The 27,798-nt window shown below is 37.8% G+C and overlaps 1 protein-coding gene across 3 annotated transcripts in view; it reads right to left on the reverse strand.

The window, feature by feature from the left end:
- Positions 1-5,948: 5,948 nt before the first annotated feature.
- The window catches only part of SKIL (SKI like proto-oncogene), a 34,628-nt gene continuing 12,778 nt past the window's right edge, over positions 5,949-27,798 (reverse strand). For 2 of the 3 annotated variants that reach the window (XM_043521673.1, XM_043521674.1), the window contains 4 exons: positions 21,379-21,617; positions 20,897-21,138; positions 15,941-16,165; positions 5,949-11,382 (listed from right to left, as the gene is read on the reverse strand). In XM_043521673.1, the coding sequence (XP_043377608.1) occupies positions 11,221-11,382; positions 15,941-16,165; positions 20,897-21,138; positions 21,379-21,617 (868 nt within the window). In that variant the 3' untranslated portion in view covers positions 5,949-11,220. The remainder of the gene's footprint in view (positions 11,383-15,940; positions 16,166-20,896; positions 21,139-21,378; positions 21,618-27,798) is intronic. The other variant, XM_043521675.1, reaches the window with a different exon arrangement.

The raw sequence follows: 27,798 nt of genomic DNA on the forward strand, positions 1-27,798 counted from the left end.
TTCTTAGTCTGAACCAGGTCAAGAAAGGTTGAGAGAGACAGGAGATCTTCCTATTCTTATACTTATTTGCAAAAAAGCATAAAGTATTTCCAATGCCAGCAGAGTTCTAGCAGAACTGCATAGTGCTGCAGTAGCCAATGTTTGGAATTTGTCAAAGAGAAGATTTGAGTTTAATTGCAAAGCTTTGAGTCTGTACACATAAAATGTGCCTGTGGAGACCACTAGTGGAATTTTTTTACCATTGCACTGTGTAAGGGAAGAATCTAACCTGAAGTAAGATTACATCAAATGCTTTCTCCTCTTAATTTGTGTTTAGAGCTGTTAAAGGAAAGCATTGGGAGCTGATCCCTACCATTTAGATACTGATAATAAATAGCAGCCATGGGCTGTCATTCCAGTGGAGAAATCTAATGAATTCAGATTGTTTGGAGCAGGTCTTCCTTGGCACATAGTTTGTTAAAGTGTTTGCAAGCCTGTGAGAAGTCATGCCCCGTGGCTTTAAAAAGAGATGAACTAGTCAATTTCTAACAAGAATTTCACCTCCAAAATCTTCATTTTTCAAATCTTAGAAATAAGTACGAACAGAGAGAAAACATGAATTTAATAATTGTTTCAGACAGAATTAAAATGAAATGTTTTCCCTGTCAGACATAGTTATTTTTCAGCTTTGAAAAATATTAGAACTTCAAGTCTTTTTCTAAAAGTTCTTTTAGCCTTACATCTCAGCAAATAAACTACGCAAAAGCACAAGAACTAACAAGACACATGCTAAGCTTCCCCTGTCAATCACTTTACTTTTTATTGCATCCCAGCTCCTCTTTGTATGTTATTTAGATTTAAAGCTCACTGGGTCAGGGCCTTTGTCTGTAAAGCAGCTGCTAGCACATTGTGGGTACTATATAAACAATAATATAAGGTTCAGAATGAATCATAGAATCATAGAATATCAGGGTTGGAAGGGACCCCAGAAGGTCATCTAGTCCAACCCCCTGCTCAAAGCAGGGGGGACTTAGTAAAAATACATATTTTTGTGGTATGTTTAAATTAACAACGCTGTTGCATATGGATTCCTGCGTTGTTTGGTTTGACATGGCTAAGTATGAATTCTTGTTTGTATGCTGTCCAGAATTTGTTGTAGATTTCATAAAAAATTAAGGATTTGGGGAAAAAATTGTAGTCCAAGGAGTCAGAGCACAAGAAGAACACACCTTCTAAAACAAATCCTTCTGTGGTGGTGGTCTCTTTATTAGATGGGACTTGTGAAACTACAGGAAAATTAACCTGAAAACTATAGACTTCTATTAAAACATGCATAGGTTGCCTTGATCTGTTATGAAAGTGGGTGAACTCTAAAAAATGGAAAGTCACATTAGGAGATAAGCAGCCCAGAATTGCAGACAATAAAAAAATACAGCTTTATACCCTGATCCTGCAAAAGCTTCAGTGAGTAGTCCCATGAGTACTCATGACAGTAACTGCACGTTAGTAAATATTTGCAGGATAAGGTCCTTCGTTTATATGTAGCCTTCCTATATACTAGAGTCTTCCTGGTATGAGTAGCTGCCATTTCTGAGACTACTGTTGCTAGTGGTCACCTTGCTGAGAAGGGCTGGCAATGTGGAAGCTTCAGTGACCAACACCAGTTTCTGACTCAATAGCTAACAGGATTAATTTCTCCTGGTTTTTGCCTTTCCTATTTAGTTTCCCCGGGCTGTCTTTAAATTCTCCTAAAGTGTGTTAAAAGGTAGGAGATGCCAAAGACATTTTCGATAGGATATGCTTCTAATTTCTTTTTAGATCATAAAGAAAGGATAACATACTTCCCGTTTTTAAGTAGCTTTCACATAGATAAGGCTCTGGCATTGAAACACTTTATTATGTGTATTATGACCTAGAGTCCCCAGCTGAGATCTGTGTCTCATTGTGCTAGGCACTGTATAAATGCATAGTAAGAGACAGTCCATCTCGGAAGAATTTACAATCTAATTAGACAAAGACAGACAAAGGATGGGAGGGAAAAGAGTCACAGAGAGGTGAAGTGACTTGCCCACAGTCACATAGCAAGTCATTGGCACAGCCAGGGTAGAACCCAGGTCAGATACTATTCCAGAGCTGTAACATGGTCCCTTATTGCATGGAGCACAAATCTGCTTTTATGAGAAGCAGCGGCAGTTTACCATATGCAGCTCTCTAAAGCTTTTGACAAGACAATCTTCTGCAGCTATTAACATCCCTTCATTTATTTCCACTGATAGAAGGGCATGATGCAAGATAACAGGAGTCCTTTCAGAGGACAGAATGATCTCTTACGTGGAGAAAGCCATGCAAAGGGACATGGAAGCAGGAAAATTCCATGCAATCCTGCAAAACATTCCTTCAAAGGAAGATACATTGGCTAGCCAAAAGACATACTGCTCCAAAAAATACTGTGTCCATATTCTAATTACTTCCTGCATGGGTGTGGGAAAAACTGCCCTGAGCTCCCTCCCCAAATCACTCTGCAACTGCTCAAGGGCAGCCACAGCATAGTACTAAGTTGCTATTAGTAATACAGGTAAGGAAATTCACCTTTTAAAAATGTGTTTTTAACCGGAGAGCATCTCTAACATCTATGGAAATGTCAAGATATTATTTGAGCTCATAATTAACCAAGGAATACAACAGAAACATACTGAGCATTACTATTGAAACATTGATGAAAATTGACTTGGTTGAAGGTTGACTGGCTTTGGAGTTTAAAAACCAAACAAATGCCCTATATCATACCAACGTACATTGTCCTAAGAAATTCTGAGTGTATTTGGGTTTTTCAACACAAAGCAAGAAGCATTTCCCTACATTTTGGCTATACATTTAATCTCAAACAGGGCAACCATTCACATTTTTGCATGGTGGCTAGGGCAAATACCTCTTGCACACAGCACAAAAACAATAACACAAATGTTCAAATCTGCCAGAGAATACAGATGTCCATTTCCCATTAATTTTAACAGGAATAAGGTGTTCAAATACCTTAGGCATCTTTGAAAAATCTGTTTAAAGTTTCAATATCTTGTCATGGTCAGAGCAACACCCAGATTCTTGTACCAAGATTGTGACACCAGAATCAATAAAACAACAAACCACAAACAACAAAGAATGATCTGTCATAGTGCATTTAATATATATTCTTCAGGACAATATTTTGACTGACATGAGTGAATAAGTAATTTTAATATTAAAAAGTAAATGAATTTGCCAACTTAAAAGCAGCTGCCATTAATGTCAATATTTATTACTTAGGCAACAATAGCGTAAATGCTTTAAAGCTTCTAAACTTTATGCCTTATTATTTAGGAGAGCTCCCTGGATCAGCATTCAGTGTTTGCTCTGACAAGTGATCCGATGAAGTGAGCTGTAGCTCACGAAAGCTTATGCTCAAATAAATTGGTTAGTCTCTAAGGTGCCACAAGTACTCCTTTTCTAGTTGCAATTAGTTTAACATATTTGTATCAGTTTTGATGGCAGTCTGAATTTTTAAATCATTCAAGCGATTCACTCCTGGATTGTTTCTCCATGTAATTTTCCTAAAACTTTTCAGAATTAATGACTGCTGATTAATCTGGACACCTAGAAAAAGCATGCAACAGGTATATTGACTGCTCACAAGATGCAAAACCACAAAGCTGTATGTGCGAGCAGGTTTACTCTGTTGGTTGCATTAATCTAATTACAGCTACTGATTCACTTTTTCTACTCTGATGTCAGAGTTCCTGACAAACCTTAATGATTTTATCCCTGTGAGATAAGAAAGCACCCCTGTTTTACAATCAAAAATTAAGAGACTTGCCCACAACCACACTAAAATTTTGTGATGGTCAAGAGCAGAACCAAGATCTGCCAAGATCTAGTCCAGTCCCATAATCACAAGACATTTTTCCTCTCACAAGAACAAAAATAATATACAGCATAAATATTTTAACATTTCCTCGGCAAGAGAGAAAAATCACCTAGAAATTCTCCAGTTTGTCAACTGAAAACACACAATTTTTATTTAAACTAAAAAAAAAAAAAGTAAAATCATTTTACTAGAATCTTTGTTTTAAACTTAGTCACTGCAGGAGTATATAAAAAGGCCTGACCCAAAGTCCATTAAAGTCAACAGAAAGAGTCCCACTGATTTCAACAGGCTGTGAATCAGGCCCTAAATGTTACAATAGGAATACGTTCCGCTTTAATAGGAGAACTTGGCACAGAGGATTTGCAGGAACAGGTCCCAACATGTTAAAGTTTACTACCGGTATTTGAGCTTTCTGATGGTTGGGGACAGAAAAATGACATTCAGGACACTGATTTATGAAAACATGTTAGATTATTGTCATAAATATAAAGGGAAGGGTAAACCCCTTTAAAATCCCTCCTGGCCAGAGGAAAAATCCTCTCACCTGTAAAGGGTTAAGAAGCTAAAGGTAAGCTCGCTGGCACCTGACCAAAATGACCAATGAGGAGACAAGATACTTTCAAAAGCTGGGAGGAGGGAGAGAAACAAAGGGTCTGGGTCTGTCTATATGCTGCTTTTGCTGGGGATAGACCAGGAATGGAGTTTTAGAACTTTTAGTAAGTAATCTAGCTAGGTATGCGTTAGATTATGATTTCTTTAAATGGCTGAGAAAAGCATTGTGCTGAATAGAATGACTATTTCTGTCTGTGTGTCTTTTTTGTCACTTAAGGTTTTGCCTAGAGGGATTCTCTATGGTTTGAATCTAATTACCCTGTAAGGTATCTACCATCCCGATTTTACAGGGGTGATTCCTTTACTTCTATATCTATTAAAAGTCTTCTTGTAAGAAAACTGAATGCTTTTTCATTGTTCTCAGATCCAAGGGTTTGGGTCTGTGGTCACCTATGCAAATTGGTGAGGATTTTTACCAAACCTTTCCCAGGAAGTGGGGTGCAAGGGTTGGGAGGATTTTGGGGGGTAAGACTTGTCCAAACTACGTTTCCCAGTAAACCCAGTTAGAGTTTGGTGGTGGCAGTGGTTATTCCAAGGACAAAGGATAAAATTAATTTGTACCTTGGGGAAGTTTTAACCTAAGCTGGTAAAAGTAAGCTTAGGAGGTTTTCATGCAGGTCCCCACATCTGTATCCTAAAGTTCAGAGTGGTGGAGGAACCTTGACAATTATAATCAGACATGATCTTGAAATTAAAAATAATTTTAATAGTGGTTTTAAAATAGAAAGGATTTACACATTTTTATTTTTAAAGCATTTTGAAAATTGATCTACAACTCCCACATTAACAGGGATATAAATAATTACTCAGCATAATGGCTCCCCAGCATCAGAAGATTCAGAAATGCCAACTGTGATTTTAAATTCCATTGTCACCAACATATTTCATATGGTGACATGTGCTTACCTTATGCACTTTCAGGCTGCAAAGAAAGGGGTGGAATTTTCTTTTAAAACAATTTTTCTGGTGTTTTCACTTTCCCAAAGAGAGACTATACTGTATTTTTACAGTAGCTAGATAGGGGAAAGGCCTGTTTTCCTGAGAGAATCTGCCAAGCACACAAAGGAGGTTTCATTTACATAAATACAAATACCAGTATTTCCAGGTATATAGAATCTTGGTTCCATAATTCCCAAGTAATGTACTGATGCTAAGGGCAGCGACAGTTACGGAAAAGTGGACCTACAAGTTTTAGGAATGCAAAAGTTTTTGGAATCCTGGTCCTACTATAGTCAATGGGAATTTTGCTATTCTTTTAATGGGGACCTGGATTTCAGCCCTAGCATTACCCACCCCCACCCCCCAACCTACGTATTTTGTAGCAGGAAGGTTAGGTGTTTTTTGAAAACAAGCCATGAATGTTCCAGTGTCCTGTGTAGAACTGTAATACTCAGAAAGGCCTTCCACAAAGGTTAAGTTCACACAGCATTGTAAATAAATACCATGAAAACAAGTGTTTTGACAGTACAGTTCTTTATTTGTATTTGAATGCACAATCTATACAGAATATTTACAAGGCATGAAAATGGAAAACAGCACAAAATACAATTGAGGTATAAGCTAAGAGCACAGTATGTCATGTTTCAATAAATATAATTCAAAATTTGTAAACTAAGTGACCAGATAGATGCATCTTGTTTTACTAAAACCATATAAAATATTGGTTAATCTCACGTGAGGTAGAGGACAGCTTTGCATGTCATGTAATGCAACCACAGCAATGCTAACCATAAAACTGTACATCATTGGCAGAAAATTAAAAATTGTTGAATGCACTGATCATTTTATCTCAGGCTTTTTACTAATTTCAGAATAGTTATTCCACTTGTTGCCTTAATTAGAGATATATTCTACAATGTTTTATCAGTTATTCTTTGTAATTGAAAGATTAATTATACTGCCATGTCAGCATCAATAAATACTTCCAATAGTGAGCATGAAAACACAAAAATAGATTTGGTCAATCACAGACCTTATAACCCTGGAAGGCAACATAACTGCAGCAAAACATTTTTAGACAAACTTTTATATTTCCTAGAATTATTTTAAATACAGTACAACTGTGCTTTCCTTGTTTTCAAGTGAGGTATCTACATTTGAAGAAAAATATTTTATAGATTTTTATTACATTTAGCTGATTTTCAAGTGTTTTGCTTTCTTTTTAAAACCTTTTGATCTGCTGTGCTTGATGAAGAAATGTCTCAACCCACCAATTTTTCAAGCGTTTTCCAACTAGAACAGTAACTCAGCAGAAAACAAAAATTCTATCCTTAATAATAATGGAGACATATCATTAAATGTACCATGCAGTTGGTAAGTTGGTGACTTTTACTTTCACAAAAGTGGCTACTAGGCAGAAAACTGACTGTCCTTTTGAACTTAAGGAGAAATGTAACCAATATAAAATACTAGAACCAACATTCCAGTAAGGAAAATGTGTAACTGCCTCTCATACTACAAATGCAACAAACAAATGTAACATTACTGAAATCTGCAGCTTTTTGTACTAAGATATTTTACTGTTGACAGCTTAGATAAAATTACTTAACCACTGCAAGCACAGAATTACAGGTAGGTGTACTTAAGTATTTTGTTAACTTTACCATACTATAAAAAGTTCTGTCATGTGGATTAATTACATGGATTAAGTGCAGGGGAAAAAATACAAAGTCAATATTTTTACTGACTAGTCAAAATATATACCCTACTAACAAGAAGTAAATTTTAGGAAGCTGACTATGAAAGTATTTCAAGGCCAACTTTACAACTAATCCTACAAAAATGTTTCTAAAATTTCTTATCCCATCATTATAGTTAATTGAAAAATTAATTTTTCAAATTTAATTTAATGCTTTTTTCAAACTAAAACCAAGAATGTATGAATAAAAAGTTGTTCGTGACTTCCAAAAGGTGGGCCTGTGCAGTGCCTGACAGGCCAACATACCAGTAGCTTTATACGCCCTCTAACTTTGCCTACTTCACTAACTGCATTTTACCTTTACTATATACAAATAATTTTACACCTAAGCTATTAATATATTAAATATAGAATAAAATTACTTCAAGAATGTAAAACAACTACTATATTTAGCCAGATACTAAAGTTAAAGGATAACAAAAACTAAAGCAAAGCTTCTTTGAATTAATGTCAAGATTTTGCTAACCTCTCTTTATCTAGTGTTAAATGATTGCATTTGTGAATCTGGGTGATTTTACAGCTTCCAACATTACAAAAGATTTACTACTCTTCTAAAGTCATTACATTTCTCTTGCAGAGTCGAGTGCACCTAATATATGAAAGTTTTCCTTTAAATTAAAATGTATATTAATAAACTAGGTATTTATGTTGAATACTAATTATTTTCTTCCAAAAGTGCTCTAGGCAACTTTGCTTCTAAGTGTTCATTAATGAAACTTTTAAAATTAAGAATATTTTAGTCTTTTTCTAAAAAATTAATATTAGGAAAATCTGGAAAACAAACTTCCTGTGTAAAAGACCAACATACAGAAACTAGAATCAAAACAAATTTCACTATTAATATATAAAATGAGCATCATAAGATTAAGAAACCAAGTTCATATTGACAGATTAACTTTTGCCAGCAGTCTCTCTAAATGGGCATTCCAAGTCTCTGCATACATTGTCAAATAAGCAATTTTTCATAACTACTCTAAGTCAGTAAAACAGCTCAACATAAAACTATTTATTCTAGAACTTATACAGTATTTACAGTTTACTAGAAAACTATCTTTCTATTACTATGGACACAAAACCTATGGCACATTTGTATATATTTTATTACCTAAAATCTGTATAAAATTAAGTCTACACATGTGGAATTGTGTTATGCAAAGAACCTAAAATGGTTATTTCTTTACTCAATGTAGGAGGATTACAGTAATTTAAAACTTATTGTAATTTTAGAATTAAATGGTATATTTACAAAGTTACCTTTTAAAAGATTTTAATCAATTTTAAGTGGCATTTTGAGCCAATTATTTTATAATTAAGAGGCCATATCTGCAATGGGAATTGTTTTGCTAAAATTTACCACAGCTCCACCTCTGGTTCCAGTAATGGGAATACTAGTATAGATTGTAGCCACTAGCATTTTAAACACTGTATCATTTAGACGGGTTTTGAACAGAGTTAGATAGCATGTGATTACAACACTGGCAGATCCATGGAGCCCTGTCTACAGTAGCACTGGACTCCCACGGTTGTTACGACTGGTAAGTTGAAATAGTGGCAACAACAATGGGAAATTTTGCAGAAATCACCTAGTGTGGACAAGAGTCTAAAAGTGAAAATTGATATACTACTACTACTGTAATTATCCAGTGAGGACTCTACCCATTCAACAATACATGAAATACTGTGGTAAATCAGATAGTATAAGAATATTAAACAACCCCTTTAGGTCCTATCTACACTGATGATTAAACTATGTGAGCCAACATGGTTTGAAGTGCAAGATACACTCTGAAAAGTAAGTAGAAATGGCATAATGGGATTCTTTACTGCCTCAATGACATTCAGATCAAACATTTTCAGTTTACCAGAAAACAGGGTATTTTTCCCAGCTGTTAACTAGCACTCACAGCCTGAGACCGGAGAGCCAAGCTGTGTTCTTTCAGGCTCCAACATCTAATAATAAGGATTTTGCAGTTGGAATGTGGTCAGCAGTTTTTTTGGTATGTAAACTAGACTAGAACACAGCTCACTCTCTCATAGCTGTATTGACTATGTATATAGTAGTAAGACTTTTTTTGGGGGGGGGTCTTTAAAGCAAATAGACATGACTTTGAATACAAAAGCATATAAGGAGCAATCAGGCACTTTTGTCTCCACCCTATAGTCCCCTTTAAATAGTTTGGCTTGCCCAGAGTAGATAGGTATACCTATTTTTAAAAGAATGATCCCAAGATGCCAGAGTGAAAATTTTGTGCTCTGTAATCCATAATAGCAAGGGACACGATGTTTCAAATTGCTTCATTTAACCTGCTTTAATCCTCAGTGTAGATGGGACATTAAGAATTTATTAAAATTCTAAAACACATATTCTTAATTTTATCTCTCCAAACTTGAACAAGCAGTATATGGCACATATGCCAACTTAATCTTTCTTTGTACAATATTTGCTACATTTGTGAAAAAATTAAAATGCATGCAAAGTTTTTAATTTTAGCTAATTCAGAACAAAAATGGAAGCAGACATTTTTACTCATGATTTTATCTAACACTAATTTAACTGTGGAGAGAACAACAAAGACACAAAACTATAGCAAAACTATTTCAGTTAACAGTGGACTCAGATTATGGAACACGGAACTACTAAAAGTATTTCTAATCAACAACAACTAAAGTCTGTCACTAGAGATCCTTCAAATTTTTTGGAAAGAAGTAAAAGACTGTATTCTTTCACCCAATTTTGTAATAATGCATTTAATATGTCAGGATTCTAATAATAAGGGATTCTAAATCCAATCCTTTGTGACCAGGATTTTTCAACATTAATGTCAAGTATACCAATATAGGGATTCTGTACTTCTATCCATTTTTAAATATTATGGGTTGAACATGCAGTATTTTTGAAGATTATGGTAATATTTGCCATGTTATTTAACCACACAAAGTATCAAAATGACTTTCAAAGTGTCATAGCTCAAAATTTGATTTTTTTTAAAACTTTTTACTAATTACCTAAATGTCAATAAGGCCTGTTTCTACATACCAAAAGAAATCTGTAGAGAAGAGAGACTTTTGGATATCAAAGTAACTAACATATATGAATGATAACAATTGTTATTCTCCAGAGCATTAATATTTTCAAAACAATGTTAATAATCCAAATGTTCAGGGTTTCTACAATACAGCCCCCAATTTTTTTTAAAGACTTTCTTCAATAGTTGTTACCTGAAAAGGATGGGGGGGGAGAGAGAAAGAGAGAGAGAGAGATGGGATGGGATGGGAGCAGAGGGAAGGAGATTTTTAAACTTTAAAATACACAGGATTCCATTTCAGTTGTTCCTTTTCACACTGAAATGCATAATGTTGTCATCCTCCAAAATGCCAACAGAATACCACAACTTAGATTTTGAAATTCTTTCATCTTGATAATGGACATTTAATAGCAACTATTAAAAACAACAGTTTGAAAATTCTTACAGATGAAATTATGGAAAAAAACCTCTGGCTATTATATTTCTGATGGTCAAATCTCCTTTTATCAACATGTAAACATGCAGCATTAATTTACAAATGAAAAGCTGCCCTTATTGTCACTGAATTCCTTACTGTAACCTAAATTCTGCTTTTCTATTTTAAGTTTAGAAAAAATCATAATTAAAAAAAATACATTTCTATAACTGGATATCCAATAGATAGCAAAATAAAAATGACCACAGTATATTTTAAACATACAATGCTGCTTTCAAAAGGTGCAGAGTCCTCAAGACTGCATTAGAAATATAGGCAGAAACTGACTGTTCTTAAACAAAAGGTTTCATATTGTTAATAGCTGTCTGAGAAAAAACACCAGTACAAATAAATGCAGATTTTCATTAGTTAAGAAAATCTAAAAATGTATATCAAGATATATATCATCACCTTGGTTTTCAGTTTGGGAACTAGAAATACCTTGTCTTATCATACAGATAAATTGCGCACAATTCAACTACAAAAAACCGGGGTTGAAGGGTACAACTGAGTTTCCCGCTACCAACTTCTATTTTCCTTTTCCATTCTTTGAAGATTTCAAAATCTGAAGCTTCAATTCCTTAATCATCATCTCTAACTTTTCTCTTGCTTCTCGTTCTTGTCTCAGTTCATCTTGGAGCTCTTGTCTATCTGCCTCTGCATGATCCAGTCTCTGTCTCAGTTCTGCCAACTGCACAAATAATTAAAAAGAAAGGAGAGAGCAATTTTTACATATATATTTGTAAAGGCCAGGTATTCATTTAATGAACCAGCTGATTAATGTTGTAAGTATCAGATAAAAATATTTCAGATGAACAATGTGTCTCAGATCAGGTCACAAAGACTTTTTTAAAATAAAGAATCTTTTTCAAAAAGATGCCATGTACTAGTACACTATTGGCAACAATGTAGTACTATACATGCATACCCACCCTGGTACAATACAAGTAGATCCCCACATTGTGTATATTTAGATATGTTTTCATATTAGTATATGAACTGTCATACCACATCATATCATTAGTACATGTAATCAGATATTAAGTCTCTGCCAGTGGTCAGTACCAGATGCTTTTCATATCCCATATTGTATCCCATTGTTTTTGTTCTCTCCATTTAATTGTCTTGCCTGACAAAATGCTACTTTATTCCGTAAGCATTAATTTTAATGTGCCTCTATAACTAAGGATGTCACCAGAATAAGACATGATGGTATGGTCAGCTATGATTACCTTTAGTTCAAACCAAAGAGAACTGTGCAAACTAAAGAGAAGATGACTATTTAAATTACCTACATAAAAATGTATAAGTTAAAACATGAGCATACATATAGCACAAATATTTTGAATAATATAAAATCAGTGTGCTTACTTCACAAAGAAAGCCATGCTAAGTGAAAAATATAATGTAAAATACCCCAAAGCCAAGACATTCATAGTTACAGTTCAAACTCACTAGAGTGATAGAGAATTTAAATTAATTTGCTACATGAAGTCACCTATTGTTGCAAAGACAATGACCCCAATAATACCAAATCATTCTTGGCAAACTGATTAGTGCATACACTATACTCTTGGGATTATATACTTTCATTTCAATGTCACATGTCTACCATGCTGGAAACTCATACCCCCAGTTAACTTGGTCGCCATGAGCACGCACACACTTCTCTCCTTAACAGTCAATTCAATATGTTCAGTATATTGCATTACTTAATATTGAAGGTAAACTGAAGAACCTGATGACCAGTTATGCAAATGATACAGTAATGCCAAGCTACAAGTTCTCTCATAGAATTCTTTGTTCATTTCTGGCAATGACACTGATGAAGATTTTGTTGAACTGATAGCTTGAGGAGGTAATCTGTTAGAGCTGGTTGGAACATTTTGACAAAAACATGACATTTTTGCGTTCTTTTCAATTTTCCAAAGACTTAGTAATTGGTGACCTTTGAAGGCCTCCCCCACCCCCATTCTGCTAAGGAATAGTGTTCCATGTACAATGGGTGATGTGAAAGAAGATAAAGAAATATCTCCCAAGACTGAACTGAACTAATTTATCCCTGAGTCTCCCCATTCTTTTTTTAAGAAGGTGGTGGGGACAGCAGATATGGACGCATTTTTGAAAAGAGACATTAAGCCTAATGCAGTAAAAACAAAGAGCAGAAATGAGAGAAATTAATCAGACATTGAAGCCATTTACTATAGAACTGTAATATAAATATAACATTGCTTTGGGTTTTGTTTAGAGTGTCTCTTACATTCAAACTCCTTTCCCCCCCAAAGGAATGATCATGGATTCAGGTGTCTTAGTCTAGATTTTTCCTCCCCTCCATTCCTCTCCTTCCACAAAACTCTTTTTAGGACAGAAGTGGGAACTGGAGAAGCCTGCTGATGTTGTTGGCTTTTTTTGAGGGAGCTCGGCCAGCTTGATCAGAAGGGTACTTTAAGCAGTGATGACAGTTATACTCCTGCTCCCTATCTGACTCATGTATATAGATAATCCAATAATTTATCTCTAACAAAAGGGCCTTATGAAATCTGGAGAACTTCAAGATTAAACTCGGTAAGTTTATGGAGGAGATGGTACAATGGGATAACATGATTTTGGCAATTAATTGATCTTTAACTATTCATGGTAAATAGGCCCAATGGCCTGTGATGGAATGTTAGATGGGGTGGGATCTGAGTTACTACAGAGAATTCTTTCATGGGTATCTGGCTGGTGAATCTTGCCCACATGCTCAAGGTTCAGCTGATTGCCATATTTGGGGTTGGGAAGGAATTTTCCTCCAGGGCAGATTGGAAGAGGCCCTGAGGGTTTTTCGCCTTCCTCTGCAGCGTGGGGCATGGATCACTTGCTGGAGGATTCTCTGCACTGTGAAGTCTTTAAACCATGATTTGAGGACTTCAATAGCTCAGACATAGGTGAGAGGTTTATTGCAGGAGTGGGTGGGTGAGATTCAGTGGCCTGCATTGCACAGGAGGTCAGACTAGATGATCATAATTTTCCCTTCTGACCTTAATATCTATGAGTCTATGAGCTGGGCACTGACACAGGCGTAAGCATTTTCTAATTGTTCTGAAGTATGACAGGCACAGATGACCCAGCTGCTTTGAATTTAGAACCATGCCATTTAGAACCATTTGTGGCACTTTCTCCTTTAGTACTGACCTCTTTCTTCATGATCAAGGCCAATTACATGGTCCTTTGAAAGTGGCAGGCTGTTAGCATGGACTCCTTGACTCTACTACTGTGCTTTTGTGGAGAGCAGGTAACAGGTGCAATGAAATAATATGCATAATGCCACTGTGATGTATGCAGTGCAGGAGCCAGGAAGAGAGCCTCTGATTTCACTTTCTTGCAGGATTCCAGCCATTTGGAAGGATCCACTGGCAGGCTAGTGATACTGGCTAAACTACTCCACCGTACTTTGTAGGGAACTGGTGGCAAGTGTGGTAAAATGGCAGATTAGACTAGACCATTTTGCTATACTCACTGAGGGAGCCAGGAAGAAGGGACTTCCACCCACAACACCCTCAGGCTGGTCTAGAAGGAAGAACAATGATCCAGGTAAGCTCTGAATTCTGCTTTCTCTTGGTTTCCCAGCAGAAGGGTATTTCTCACAATTTAAAGCTCTCAGAGGTAGAGAGCAGAGCCTGCAGATGCTTTCTATGATAGAAACAGTGAACTGAGGATCTCTGGAATGCTACATCCAGCCTATGAAGAAATCACTGTTCAGAAGAATTATATTTCACTCAGATGTGTCTGTGACTGATGCTGATGGGTATGGCCAAAATCAATTGCTAGTAACATAGAAATAATTAGACAAGAACGCTTGAATGAGCTGTACTGTCCCATTGAACCACACAGCTAAACAATTGGGAGTTTACGTGAAAAATGTGTTTAGCCTCATAAATCTAACTTTTTAAAAAACCCTTTGGAGAATAATTTACTATTTGTGCCCTCCAAAGAATGTACACTATACAAAAAACACACTGAACACAATTATCTTCATAAATCAGAATACGCTGCAGTAATGGGGCTTGTACCAGATGTTTAGTAATTGGACTACACACAGAAAAGATTATTTCTGACAGCAGAGTTTAGGAATCCTACTGAGCAGAATGTCATGAAATTAAGCTCAACAGAAAGGATTACCCATCCTAAATCAAATACTTCTTCATTCAGCCAGTGGCTGCTTTTCATCTTGTAGTAGTTTTAGTATAGTAAGGGAAGTATAATATAATTTTATTGACAAGTTGACCACAAAATTTATCGACTTTGGGTTTTAGAATTTGTTTTTAAATAATTAGGATGACTAGATCTCTATGACAGAGGATCTGAGACCTGAAATAATGAAAGTTTCATGGCAAGCAAAATTAATAAACAAAATATTTAAAAGAGTCAGACTCCACGCTGCCTGATGTATCCAGCAGGATGACAGACACTAGCTCCTATAGAAAAGAACAATGATATAGCTTAAAAGTTATTTAGTCTAAAGAAGTGAAAGTCACCACAGCTTTTGACATAGCAGCGTTGGAGACAGGAAAGCTGGGGGAACTTCCAGAGGTAACGAATCGGGAGACATCATGGGATGAAGAACCCAGACTATGGCCTTCCTCTCCAATAGGACTCTTAATCAAATGCTTCGATGAAAAGTAGAGGTAGCCTCACCTAATCCTATAGTGGACTCTGACACCAAGGGAAGCTGTCAGTCTAACCAAAGTGTGGCCAGAGAAGTGGTTGCTTCCAAAAAATATAAGTATTCTTTTTTTCCTCTACAACTAAAAGAAGAATATTTTATTTTGTTTAGTTTACAAGTGCAAATCTAAATGTATTAAGCAAACCATTTTTGTTTTAATTGCATTTTCTCCTCATTTTTAAAAATTCTTGTTTTTATTAAATTACTGTGGTATGGGTAATTTAATGCAGGCATCCCCAAAAAGAAGAGAACTGCATAACCTCTAAGGAGAGATGCTGAAGGATAAAGAGTTTCTGGACCCTATGTCCCCTTCAACTCTGGTCAGCAGGCATGGTGAGGTGTGCTGCCATTAGGTGAACAAGAGAGGAAAGACCAAAGAAGATGAAAGCTGGCAGTGGTACAGGTAACACACTCTTCATAGTAAAGTTTAAGAGCTGAACTGCCAACAGCCTAGTACAATTAACTCTATTTGGCAATTTCATAATTAAGTAGGTGGTGCTAGACAAAACACAAGACAGATTTCAAGCAGTGTTTTTTTCCTTACCTGTGCTGCATACTCAGCTTCTTTGTCCTTTTCTAAATTGGAGTCACAGGTACACTTTTGCTTCATCACCTGTTCCAGTTTTTTCTCCAAGTCTCTCTGCTCAACATAGAATTCTTCCATTCTTTGAGCATGCTCAGTTTGCAAAGATTCAAGTTCTTTCTGTAAATTCTGCTGCTCCTCAGTTAGTTCCTTCATAACTTTAGAGTTACTTAACATTTCCACTTCCTGTCAAGAAATGATGACGATTATACACAGAGTGATTCTAAAATCACTACAATCAAAATCATTGTTTCTATTAATTTAAATGGGTATCTGGAAATACTGAGGAGAAACAAACAGAATGTCCACTTTGCTGCTGTGTAAATAGAAATGTTGAATTCTGTAGTCATTATGCAATATAACAAAGTGGTATTGTCAAACACCCAGGGCTTCCAGAAACAAATTCACAGGTCGCAAAAGTGAACCTATGTGAGCAGCAATTTCATTTTATAAACCAATTAAAATAATAAGAACATTACATTTGTTCTTTTATATAAAAATGCAGAGATCAAAATGGGCTGGCTTGTGGCAGCTTAGTAAGTCAGTATTTTTTCTGGATATTGCCTTCTTTTCCTCTGTAGTTTTAATATGTTTTTTAAATGAAAGCTAAGTCTTTGAACCAGGTGTAATCAAACTAGTGATATATACTAGAGTCTGCAAGCAGCCTGAAATAGCAGCTCTGAGAGGCGTGAGCTGTCCCATTTTACCTCAGTTGTGTTGATTCTAAAGTTAATTATACCAGTGTTAAAATGCAAATTAACTACTTTATTGCTGGTCAAAGAACATGAAACAAAGACAACGATCAACTGACATAAATGCATGCAAAGCATGCAAGAAAGAGAGAGAAACACATTATGAAGATATGAACAACCTGATGTAAGTGGCATCTTGCTTTGGGGCCTGAAGTGGGCAGAGTTTAGTTTGTGATTAGAGCTTATGATAATTACATTTAGCTTTTTCTTCAATTCAGTCCCTGTACTACTATTTCTCTGATAAGTATCTATGGAAGAGAGGGTTTTAAGGCTAGCTATGGAGAGCTGCGGAGGTCTCTGCTACCACAAATAGAAGGGAAAGAAATCTTCTGTATTTAAATTAATCTTGCCTTAATTTGAATTTAACAAAGAAGCAGAGCCGAACTGGTGATGACAACAGACTTTCAAGGGGAGAGATATTTTTCTGCTGCAAAGGGAAAAACAGACAAACTTTGCTGGAATATTTAGTTAAAAAGCTACTACAAAAGGGAAACCCTTGTAAGCAGCCTAAACAGTAAATATAATCATATTTCAAGCTGGCAGAAGTGGTTAACTTAAAACTAAAGTACTACATGGAACCAGAGAGGAAGATAATATTTATACTTTCACAAAAGTTTATTTTTGTTTAAATACCAATACATAGCATCTTTCATCCACAGATCTCAACGCACTTTACAAAGGTAGATAACTATCATTTTTCTCCATTTTACAGCTGTAAAATCTGAAATATGGAAAAGTAAACTGACTTGCACAAGGTCACAGTGAGACAGTGAAAGAGCTGATGACAGAACCCAAACCTCCTGACTCCAAGTCTGATGCCCTAGACATTGAACCATAAAACTTCCCTGAACCTCTGAAATAAGTCTCGTACCTGGTACTAGTGCCCATTATAAAAATCAAACATTTACCAAACTGTGGCACTAGAGGGAAGGACTAGTGAAAAACTATATTGTGGTGCATGGGATCAGAGTCAAAATTTCAAAAGCCATCATATGGTGGTAAAAACCTTTGTGGGATCAGCCAAACCACAACCAACTAAACAGAAAAGTTGATGGTTTGGAGCACAAAGGAACAGAAAGTATATGGGCCAAAGAGAGGCCCAGGACAATCAAGTGCAGTGTTTTTAGCCACAGATGAATAACCCTGGAATAAATTTCACAAAAATCTAGAACAAAATCATAACAGATGAACAATGACCTAGAGCAACTCAATCCTTTGCTGAATCCCATGTTCAATCCACCTGAAAAGACAGACTTGCCTAATGAGAAGTGACTGAACCCTACTGGAGTTTGAAACACTATTTAATAGTTTTTGACAAATGTTTATTTTTTAACTCTTGGTGCTGAAGAAAAAAATTAAGATTAAAATTAACACACATTCTAATTAAAAAACAAGCATTATAAAAATCAATATAGCACATATTAAATGGATTAAAAACTGGCTGACAGATGTCAAAACACAATTGTTAGTAGGAAGTCATCAATGAGTGGCATGTTTTTACTAGGGTTCTACAGGGATCAATTCTTAGCACTGCGCTATTCAGTATATATTTTTGTTAAAGATCTGGAAGAAAGATAAAATCACTGTTGATAAAGTTTGCAAATGGCACAAAGATTGGTGGAGTGGAAATAATGACGTCATTTATACAGAACACTCTAGATCTCTTGGTATTCTAGGCACAACAGACAACTTGAGTTTTAATACAGCCAAATGCAAGATCTTACATCCAGGATGGAAGACTGTAGGCCATATTTACGGGATGGGGGGACTGAATCCTGGAAAGCAGCGACATTGAAAAGGACTTAGGGGTCAGGGTAGATAACTAACTGACATGAGCTTCGATTGTTATGCATTCGCAAAAGTCTAACAAAATCCTTTTGGCTGTATAAAGAGGAATATCAAATAGAAATAAAAAGATGTCATCTCTTTATATGGACTGGGTGGGACTACTGCTGAACAGTGTGTTCAGTTTTGATGTTCACACCTTAAGATGACGTTGAAAACTGGAAAAAGTTCAGAGAATTGCTAGAAGAATAATTTAAGGTTTGGAGGACATGCTTTACAGATGGAGACTCAATCTCTTAAAGAGCTCAATCTATTTTACTGAAGTAAGGGTTAAGAGGCTACTTGATCACAGTCTGTAAGTTCCTACACAAAGGGAGAAGACTCCTGGTACTAGTGGGCTCTTTAATCTAGCAGGCAAAGGCATAACAAGATCCAGTGTCCAGAAGTTCAAACTAGAAAAATTAAAACTGGAAATAATGCACTTTTAAGAAAAAAAAAACAATGAAAGCACTTAACCACTGGAACATCTTATCAAATGTGTGCTTTCTCCATTGCATAAAGACTTTAAATCAAGATTTGATGTTTTCTTAAAAGATATTGTCTAGTTCAGTCATAAATTATTGGGTTTAAGGCAGGAATTACTGGGTGAAGTTCAATGTTCTGTCAGACTAAGTGATCATAAAGGTCCTTTGTGGCCTTAATCTGTAATTCTATGAAGATGTGAGTATGGCTGGGGAGAATGTATTTACCTGCTAACTGAACTAGAGAGTTAACACAGTGAAATTACTGAAGCCCAGATCTTGCAATTTACTCTGCGTAGGAACAAGGATCTGCCCACTCTGAACCAGTTGCAGGATCAGTGCTAATATTTATTCATTCAGAGTAAAGATTACCACAGTGTCAACAGGACCTATACACCAGTGACAGTGCTAAACTTTATCACAAGGTTTAAGAGGGACTCAAGTAGAGCAAAGGTCCTTGTGCAAATGTAGATGCAAACTTCAGGTATAAACAAACACAAAACTTTATTTCATACTAAACTAAATAAGCATGAAATTCACCCCACTGCAGAGGGCCTGCACAAAGCCTTGGGCACCATGCAAGCCCTTAACTTTTGCAATGGGCTGAATTTCAGTCTCATTTATTATTAAATTATATTTTCAGGTATGTAAGGCCTAGTGTAAAATTTGGTATACAAATGTAGTGTGCAAGCATAAAAATTGTGTGAATACAACTTTAGCAAGAATATTAGGTAACTATTTTTGTAATGCCAATGCTGTTTAATTTTAGTTAACAACAGAAATATCCTGTAAAAAAAAAGAAATTTAAGTACAGTACCTGAACTGTTTTTAAAAATATATTACACTACTCTGGAAATGACATTTTATTATTGCTGAATTAAATCTTAGCTATCAATGAATACAGCATTGATACATTATTTCAAAAGTAAGTGTACCATATTGTACCTCACACAAAGATAAAAGTCAAAGCTTTTGTTATCTGTCAATCCTAAATGCCAATGATAGCTCGAAGAAGGCTGAGATTTTTCTATTGACCAAACCACCTCAATTTTTCTACCACAGATATAAACTCAAAGCATAGTTTTATTCATTAAGAATTCTTCCCTTTTGTTAATTTTACTTAATAGGTCAAAAGCCTAAGACATGATCTGACAGTATGTGAGAGGTGATCTTAAATTTTATTCAAAACTGAGTCAAATAATTGTTGTTCAAGTAGCTAGCAACTTGCAGCTCATTTGAAATGGTTAAATGTAGAGTAAATTATGTCAACTGCTAGTGAAACAATATTAGACAAAGGAAGTTTCTATTCCGGTAATGGTTTAGACAGCAGCAAGATCTTAAACTACCTGGCATGTGATAGAAAAAACATAAGGTTTGAATAAAGAATAGCTTAATAGCTGACTGTAATTATTAAGGTCATATACTGGTTGAGTATTTAACCTCCAAACCTACAAATTAACACCATAGAGTACCTATGGATTATTTTGGTTAAAAAGAGGATTTTGACAATTATACTTAAAGAATTCTATTAAAATATGCAATGCACATTGAAAGAAATATCTAAGCACCAAAAATTAATTAGAAAGTGAAGCACGTGGATTTTTTTCTCCCAAGTGGCGATCTTGGCAATACACATGTACCAAGATCTGAAACTCGGTAAAATCCATTAAAAAATGGTTTTATAGTTTATCCTGCAAATGTTAACATAACGTACATTAGAAAGACAATATAGTGAATGTCAGGTTCCTAATATGAAGTATCACTTGTGCTTTATTTGTAACAGTAGCACTGATTCTAGGACCAACAAGTTAAAAGGAACAACAGTTTTCTGGTGATAAAATCAAAGGTTGGTACCATACCATTTGAAGCTGCTGCTTCTTTTGCAAAATAGTATTCAGTTTTTCTTGCTGTTTAAGGTAGGTTTTCATTACTTCCTCCATGATTCTTCCCTTGTCATCTTCACAACTGATGTCCTTGATAGGAGTTGGGGATGAGGTTTGTGCACCATTGCCTACTTCAACCTGGTTAGATTCTGCAGCGGCTTTGGAAGTGGCATGTTCAGATTTCCCTCTTCTTGTACAATTAGTTGACATAGGTGGATCTTTAGAAGACAAAAAGGTAGCAGAACACTTGTGGAAATTTGTTTGTTGAAATTCCAGATTGCAAAAATACAAAGCAACCTATAAGATTATGTAAAATGCATAAGAATGTAGAAAAAGAATGCAGTAATATATGAAAATTACAAAATTGGCTTGCCTTTGATCTTTACTAAAGTAGATATTATTGGGTATAAAAACTGAAAGAACATGAAAGCATGTTTCAAATTTCATTATCTACTCACCCACACTTTTATGCAGTTCTGTGCTAGTTTTTAAGTCGATTTTTTCCTGCTCTTCAAGAGAGAGCTCTGGATAGGAGGCAGCTTTTTTGTGTTTGACACTATTGAATGGTTTCTGTGACTGTCCAGGTAAAGATTTAATTACTTCTGAAATCTTGACTGCTGTTTTTGTAGCTTCTTTACATTGCAATGTAAGGGATACATTTGGAGCAACCACTTTATCACACATGTAAAGGTAATGGCTGAAAGAGTAGAATAGCAAAATTAACAAAAAAACCTAAGATTTAACAAATGTGAATTAAAGCAGCAGTAAGTTATATTTAAGATGATTTCAAATATTAAATGTTTCATAAGTATAAAAAATTTGCAAGAGAAAATAAATGAATGCCAGAGGATGTTGTGAAGGTCAAGACTATAAAAAGGATTCAAAAAAGAACTAAATAAATTAATGGAGGATAGGTCCATCACTGGCTATTAGCCAGGATCAGCAGGGATGGTGTCCCTAGCCTCTGTTTGCCAGAAGTTGGGAATGGGCGACAAGGAATAGATCACTTGTTCTGTTCAGTCCCTCTGGGGCGCCTGGCATTGGTCACTGTTGGAAGATGGGATACTGGGCTAGATGGACCCTTGGTCTGACCCAGCATGGCCGTTCTTATGTTCCCTTTTAAAGTGTTCTTGTATAATAGAAAGCATAGCTATCTACTGAATCTTTATGCAGTGATTACATAATCTAGGATCTTCCGAACCAAATCAAGTGGAGGAATCCAATTTTCAGTTGATTACTTTAACATGATGTACAAATTACTCATTGGATACAAAAGATAAAATTAAAAATATAAAGGCACTTATGCATGTTAAATGACCATTTTAATTTCTCAAGTATTAATCTGAGGATTCAAATGTTCGATATGGACATTCCATTAAAGATTCTTCTTTTAAAAACTGGGTTCACAGTCTCTAGACTGTTACAAGACACCTTAGAACTCTTACATTAACAGTATGTCACTGTAATAAGTTGTTAAAGAAGATTACCAAGGTGAAATCAGCAGTTGCACTCAGAGATTAATCATATTCCTTACTCAGTTAACTAAGTGGGATGTTAAAAGGGTTGTTTCCTCTCTGAACATTATTTTTGAGAGCCAGATTTATTTACAATGCACTGCTGGAATCTCCCAAACTACTTCATTCAGTACCAAAAAGAAATTTATATTTAATCACCAGTACATCAGTCACACAGCAAATATATTCTTTCACAGAAAGAATTCACATTTTCAGTTCAGAAGAAAACTTCTTCCCATCAATCTTAATGATTAGGTCTTGTGCAATGTTCCCTCTAATTTTTTACATCCATGTGTGGAATGAATTTTGTTATGTGCACCAATATGGAGGTGATGTGTGGCAGGGGTGGGGCCAAGGGGTTTGGAGTGTGGGAGGGGGCTCGGGGCTGGGTTGGATAGTTGGGTGCGGGGAGGGCTCTGGCTGGGGGTGGAGGCGCTGAGGTGGGGCTGAGGATGAGGGGTTTGGGGTGCGGAAGGGGGCTCAGGGCTAGAGCAAAGGGTTGGAGTACGGGGGGGTGAAGGCTACCCTGGGGCTGTAGTGGGGAGAGAGGACTCCACCCAGTTCTCTCTTACTGCAGCGGCCCAGGGCTGGGAAAAAGTGCCTCTCCCCAGTTGCGACAGCTCCAGGGCTGGGAGAGAGACACCTCTCCCCACCGCAGCCCTGCACACCCCCTACCTCTCTCTTCTCCAGTCCAGGCCCCTGTGGCTGCGTGCCTGCATGGCCCTTGATAGCCTGCTGCGTGGCCGTGCAGCTTAGAGGGAACTTAGGTCTGGTGTATCAGTGCATCACGATACAGAATAGTAGTCAGGGAGGATACCAAAAGAGAAGCTTTTACTATTAAAGGTCATGTTTTTCAAAACATTGTGCCTCAGACAAACCAATGTAGAAGTTTTTAAATTTTTGTTTATATTTAGGATTACTGAACAGACAAGATGCTAATAATTCTACTCTCCCACTGGAACTTATGTTCTGACAGGTTTCTAAACAGGAGACAGTAGGAAAGCCACTGGTCTGCATTGATATTATCTGTTAAAAATATTCAAGTATGAATCTGTACTAAGCACTAAAATACCGCCTGCTATGACACACAGAATGTTGCTATGCTATTGGAGCTGTGGCCATTTGAAAGGAAAACAATGCCACACAGTATATTTTCTGTTTCCACCTATTTTCCTTACTGTTTCTCATAGTTGCATATTTTAGAGAAAGCATGCAATGTAAAAACTGCAAATCAATCAGCCTCGCTCAGAAATAAAAAGTTTAATTAGATAATAATGCAAGCTAACACACTAGTCATACAGTGTTTCAGTATTCTTTTCTTAAAAATATAAATGAAACTCTAATAAAGAAGGTGGGGAACAGAAGAAATAATTTGAAAGAAAATGTGTAAAATCACTGAGAAAGGTACCTGCACTTCCATGAATTTGATTTTTTAAAGTCCTGTTCGGCATCACCAGTTTTGCCCACTATGTGATTTTATCGCTAGAGCCCTGCAAATCCACAGATATCTGCCTTATATCTCCGGACCATTTTTGCAGATCATGACTCGGATGCAGATACAAATTTTATATCGGTGCTGGACTCTATTTATCACAAGTCTCACAATACTTGATGTTTGTCTTAAAGCTCAAGCTCCTGGAGTCAAGTGATTATGTGAGTATCTCAGCTTTCATTTTAAAAAGTAAGCCTGGAAATGTGAACCAAGCATACCCTAAAGCTAAGAAACCAGAAGACAAGTAAGAACCCCAAATTCATGACTTTTTTTTTTCAATAATGATTTTTAAGCCAATTGCATGATCTTCTGGAGCTTGACTTTAAATTTTTGAAGATTTGGGGTTGGCAATACTACTGACATACATCTCTAACTCTGACTGATTTTATTGTGTAAGTGCAGGGCTCATCACAACAGATTTGAAGGAAAATGACACATGGGAGGGAAAGGGGGAAATTACAGGGGAATAGAAGGACACATACTCTACAGCAACTGTGGTTCTTTGAGATATTGTAGTCAGCGTGGATCCCACTGCAGAAGTGCATGTGCCTCACGTGTGCAAGACTGATTTTTTTTTTTAAATAAATGCATCTACTGAGGCTGCACAAGTGCCTCCTTGTGCTCCCACAGGAGGACAAAAGGGGTGTTGTGGCCACAACCATCCCTGAGTTCCCTTGAAATTCAAAGACTGTGACAATAGGGGATTCTGAAAGTGGGGATGGAGGGCAGGGCCATAGGATCCCCACTAACTACATCATCTCTAAGAACCACAGTTAATGCAGGGCAAGAAATTATTCTTTCTTCTGTGAATTTGTGTCAGTGTGAACCCCATTGTAGGTGACTGGCAAACAGTACCCCTCTGGATAGTGGGATGAGGAATATCACCTACATCAGTCCAACAGAGTTTGTAGTCTCTCTCTCCTGAACTTGGCATTTTAATCCAATGCATAATGCTTGACAAAAGTCAGTACGTTAACTCCACATGACCGCCTTGCAGATTTCAGAAACTGGCTGTTAGATGCAGGGACTTCATGTCTGGATATATTATCTCACTGTAATGTTGTGAAACTAGGTCTGGGAAGCCTGGTAGCTGAACAGACATCTGTAGCAGGTCTGTCAGACACAACTACCTCCGCCCATAGGGAGCTAAAAGAATGATTGTAGCTCTCTCTCATTTGACTCTGGAAAAGATCCTGGGGATCAGGGGATTAATTGAAAGACCAGATGAAAAAGGAAGGCATGTGGTAACAATCCCAGACTCATGCCACCTCTGGAACAAAACCTCAAGAATTTGGCATTGTCCTTGGTGGTGAACAGGTCTATCATGGGAAGTGCCCAGGGACTAGTCTCTATGACAGACCTCTACAGCAACCACTCATGACTAGTCACAAACTGTCTTCTCAGCAAGTCCACCAGGTTATTGTCCACCAGGTTATTGCTGACACTCAGGAAGTGAAGAACCACAGAGGCTAGCCTGATGGCTCAGAGGTCTAAGACATTTACATAGTATGCCATGTCTGCTAGGGACGATGTCCCTTGCATTTGTACGTGGTTCCGGTGGGCTCCCCATTCTATTCCTGACGCATCAGTGATTAAGTCCTTGTCAGAGAGGGGACTGAGAATTGTACTTCTCCTCATACACTGTTGAGTTCTAGCCAGTATCCTAGTTCTGCAACAACATGAGGTGGCAACAACATCTTCCTGTCCATCCAGCATATCACCAGAGAGTAGACTGACATAAGCCAGAGTTACAAAAGCCACAGAGGAAGTCAAATAAGCAGCGTCATGTATGTGCATGTTGACATATGGCCCAACCCTCCATGGCGGGCCAGTATCATTGTAGCCAAGCTTGATTTTTATCTTGAGTAGTAGTAATTGCAATAACAGGAATCTGTCCTCGAGAAGGTGCATTCTCTCTTACCTGTAATTGATCATAATTCCCATGAACTCTATCATCTGTGATGGAATGAGAGATGATTTTTCAATACTTCACTATGAGGCTCATCTGAGCAAACAGAGTGCATATTCAAGGTTTATCATCATCCCCTGCTGGGACCTGTCTCTGATCTGCTAATAGTCCAGGTAAGGACAGACATGGATGCCCTGTCTTCTTGGTGCGCCACTACCACCGCTAGGCATTTTGTGAAGATTCTTGGTGCTGTGGAGAGTCTGAATGGCAGTAGTTGTATTAGTAGAGATCTGGCCCTACTGTGAACCTCAAGTAGTTTCTGTGGGCCAGGTTGATGGCTATGTGAAAGTACATATCCTGTAAGTCAAAAGCCATGAACCAGTCTTGTGCCTGAAGAGATGGAATGATGGAGGTAAGTGTTACCATCTTGCATATGAGGCCGTGTATGTATTTGTTCAATCCTACAACTTTGGATCCTGAACGATCAACCCCTTTTCTTCTTTGGGATATGGAAATATTGGGAGTAGAGACCTCTTCTTCTATATCCTAGAAGTGGTACCTCTGTGGCAGTGCTCCTTCTAATTTTTTCAGTCTATGTGTGGAATAAATTTTGTTATGTGCACCAATATGGAGGTGATGTGTGGTGGGGCTGGGGGGTTCAGAGTGTGGGAGGGGGCTCAGTGCTGGGGCAGAGGGTGGGGTGCAGGGGGGTGAGGGCTCTGGCTGGGGGGTGCAGGCTCTGGGGTAGGGCTGGGGATGAGGGGACTGGAGTGCGGGAGGGGGCTCAGAGCTAGGGCAGGGGGTTGGTGTGTGGGAGGATGAGGGCTCTAGGGGAGGGGCTCCTCTCCCTGGCTGCGGCAGCTCCAGTGGGCCTGGGCTGGACGAGGGGAGGGGCTCCTCTCCGTGGCAGCTCTGGCAGACTTGGGCTGGGCTAGGCCAGGGGAGGCGCTCCGACGGGGCTGGGCCAAGCGAGGGGCTCCTCTCCCCAGCTGTGGCAGTTCTGGAGGGCCTGGGCCGGGCTGGGGGACGGGCTCCTCTCCCCGGCAGCTCCAGCGGGCCTGGGCCTGGCTGGGGGAGGGGTTCCTCTCCCCAGCTGCAGCAGTTCCAATGGGCCTGGGCTGGGTGAGGGGTGCCTCTCCCCCCGGCACAGCCCTTTATAGCCTGCTGTGCGGCCGCACAGTTACAGGAAACTTAGCTTTGTGGCTCCTAGACGAAACAATGAGGACACAAGAATGGTCCCTGCAGAGGGATGGGGAAGAAAGGTGGGTGGAGGCAAGGAATAGAAATGGATATAATAGCCTTCGGCAATGATATCTAGCACCCATTTTTAGGCTGTTATAGCATACCACGCCCAGTGGCAAGGGGTTCCCAAAGGTAGCAATAAGCTCTGGATTGGCTCCAGTGTCATTCTCGACACTCCTATCAAACCTGCTGTCTCTACGACTGCCAGATGTGTGACTAAAGAGGTTGACAATGGGCATCTCTTGGCAGGTACTCAGGCTGTCAAGCTTGAGAATAGGACACCTATTGAGAATATGACCGTCCTCTACTTCTGGGGCTGGTATTTATGTTTTTCAGGAGGGAGTCAGTGTTTAAGTCCCTAATGACCGCAGATAAAGGGAGCACTTTCTCAGTTCTGTGGCTAAAGAGCTCCAACCCTTTAAAGGGCATGTCCCCTATGGTAGTTTATTCCTCTTTTGGTACACCAGATGCTAGAAGCCATGAGGACCGCCTGATCATAATGGCCATGGCCATCGATCCCCCACCCCATGCTGATAGCAGCTGTGTCCAAGGCCACTTGCAATGACATTCTAGCAACCATTTGACAGTTTACTGATTTTTTTTAGTTCCTCCCTATTCTCCTGGGGGATCTTAGGAAGGGAATGACCCTTTCCCAGGTGAGGAAGTTATTTTGCAAACAGGGCCTGGTAGTTCGCAACCTGGAACTGCGGTGAGGCGGCAA

This window comes from Chelonia mydas, chromosome 9, assembly GCF_015237465.2.
Source record: "Chelonia mydas isolate rCheMyd1 chromosome 9, rCheMyd1.pri.v2, whole genome shotgun sequence".
Lineage (NCBI taxonomy): Eukaryota > Metazoa > Chordata > Testudines > Cheloniidae > Chelonia > Chelonia mydas.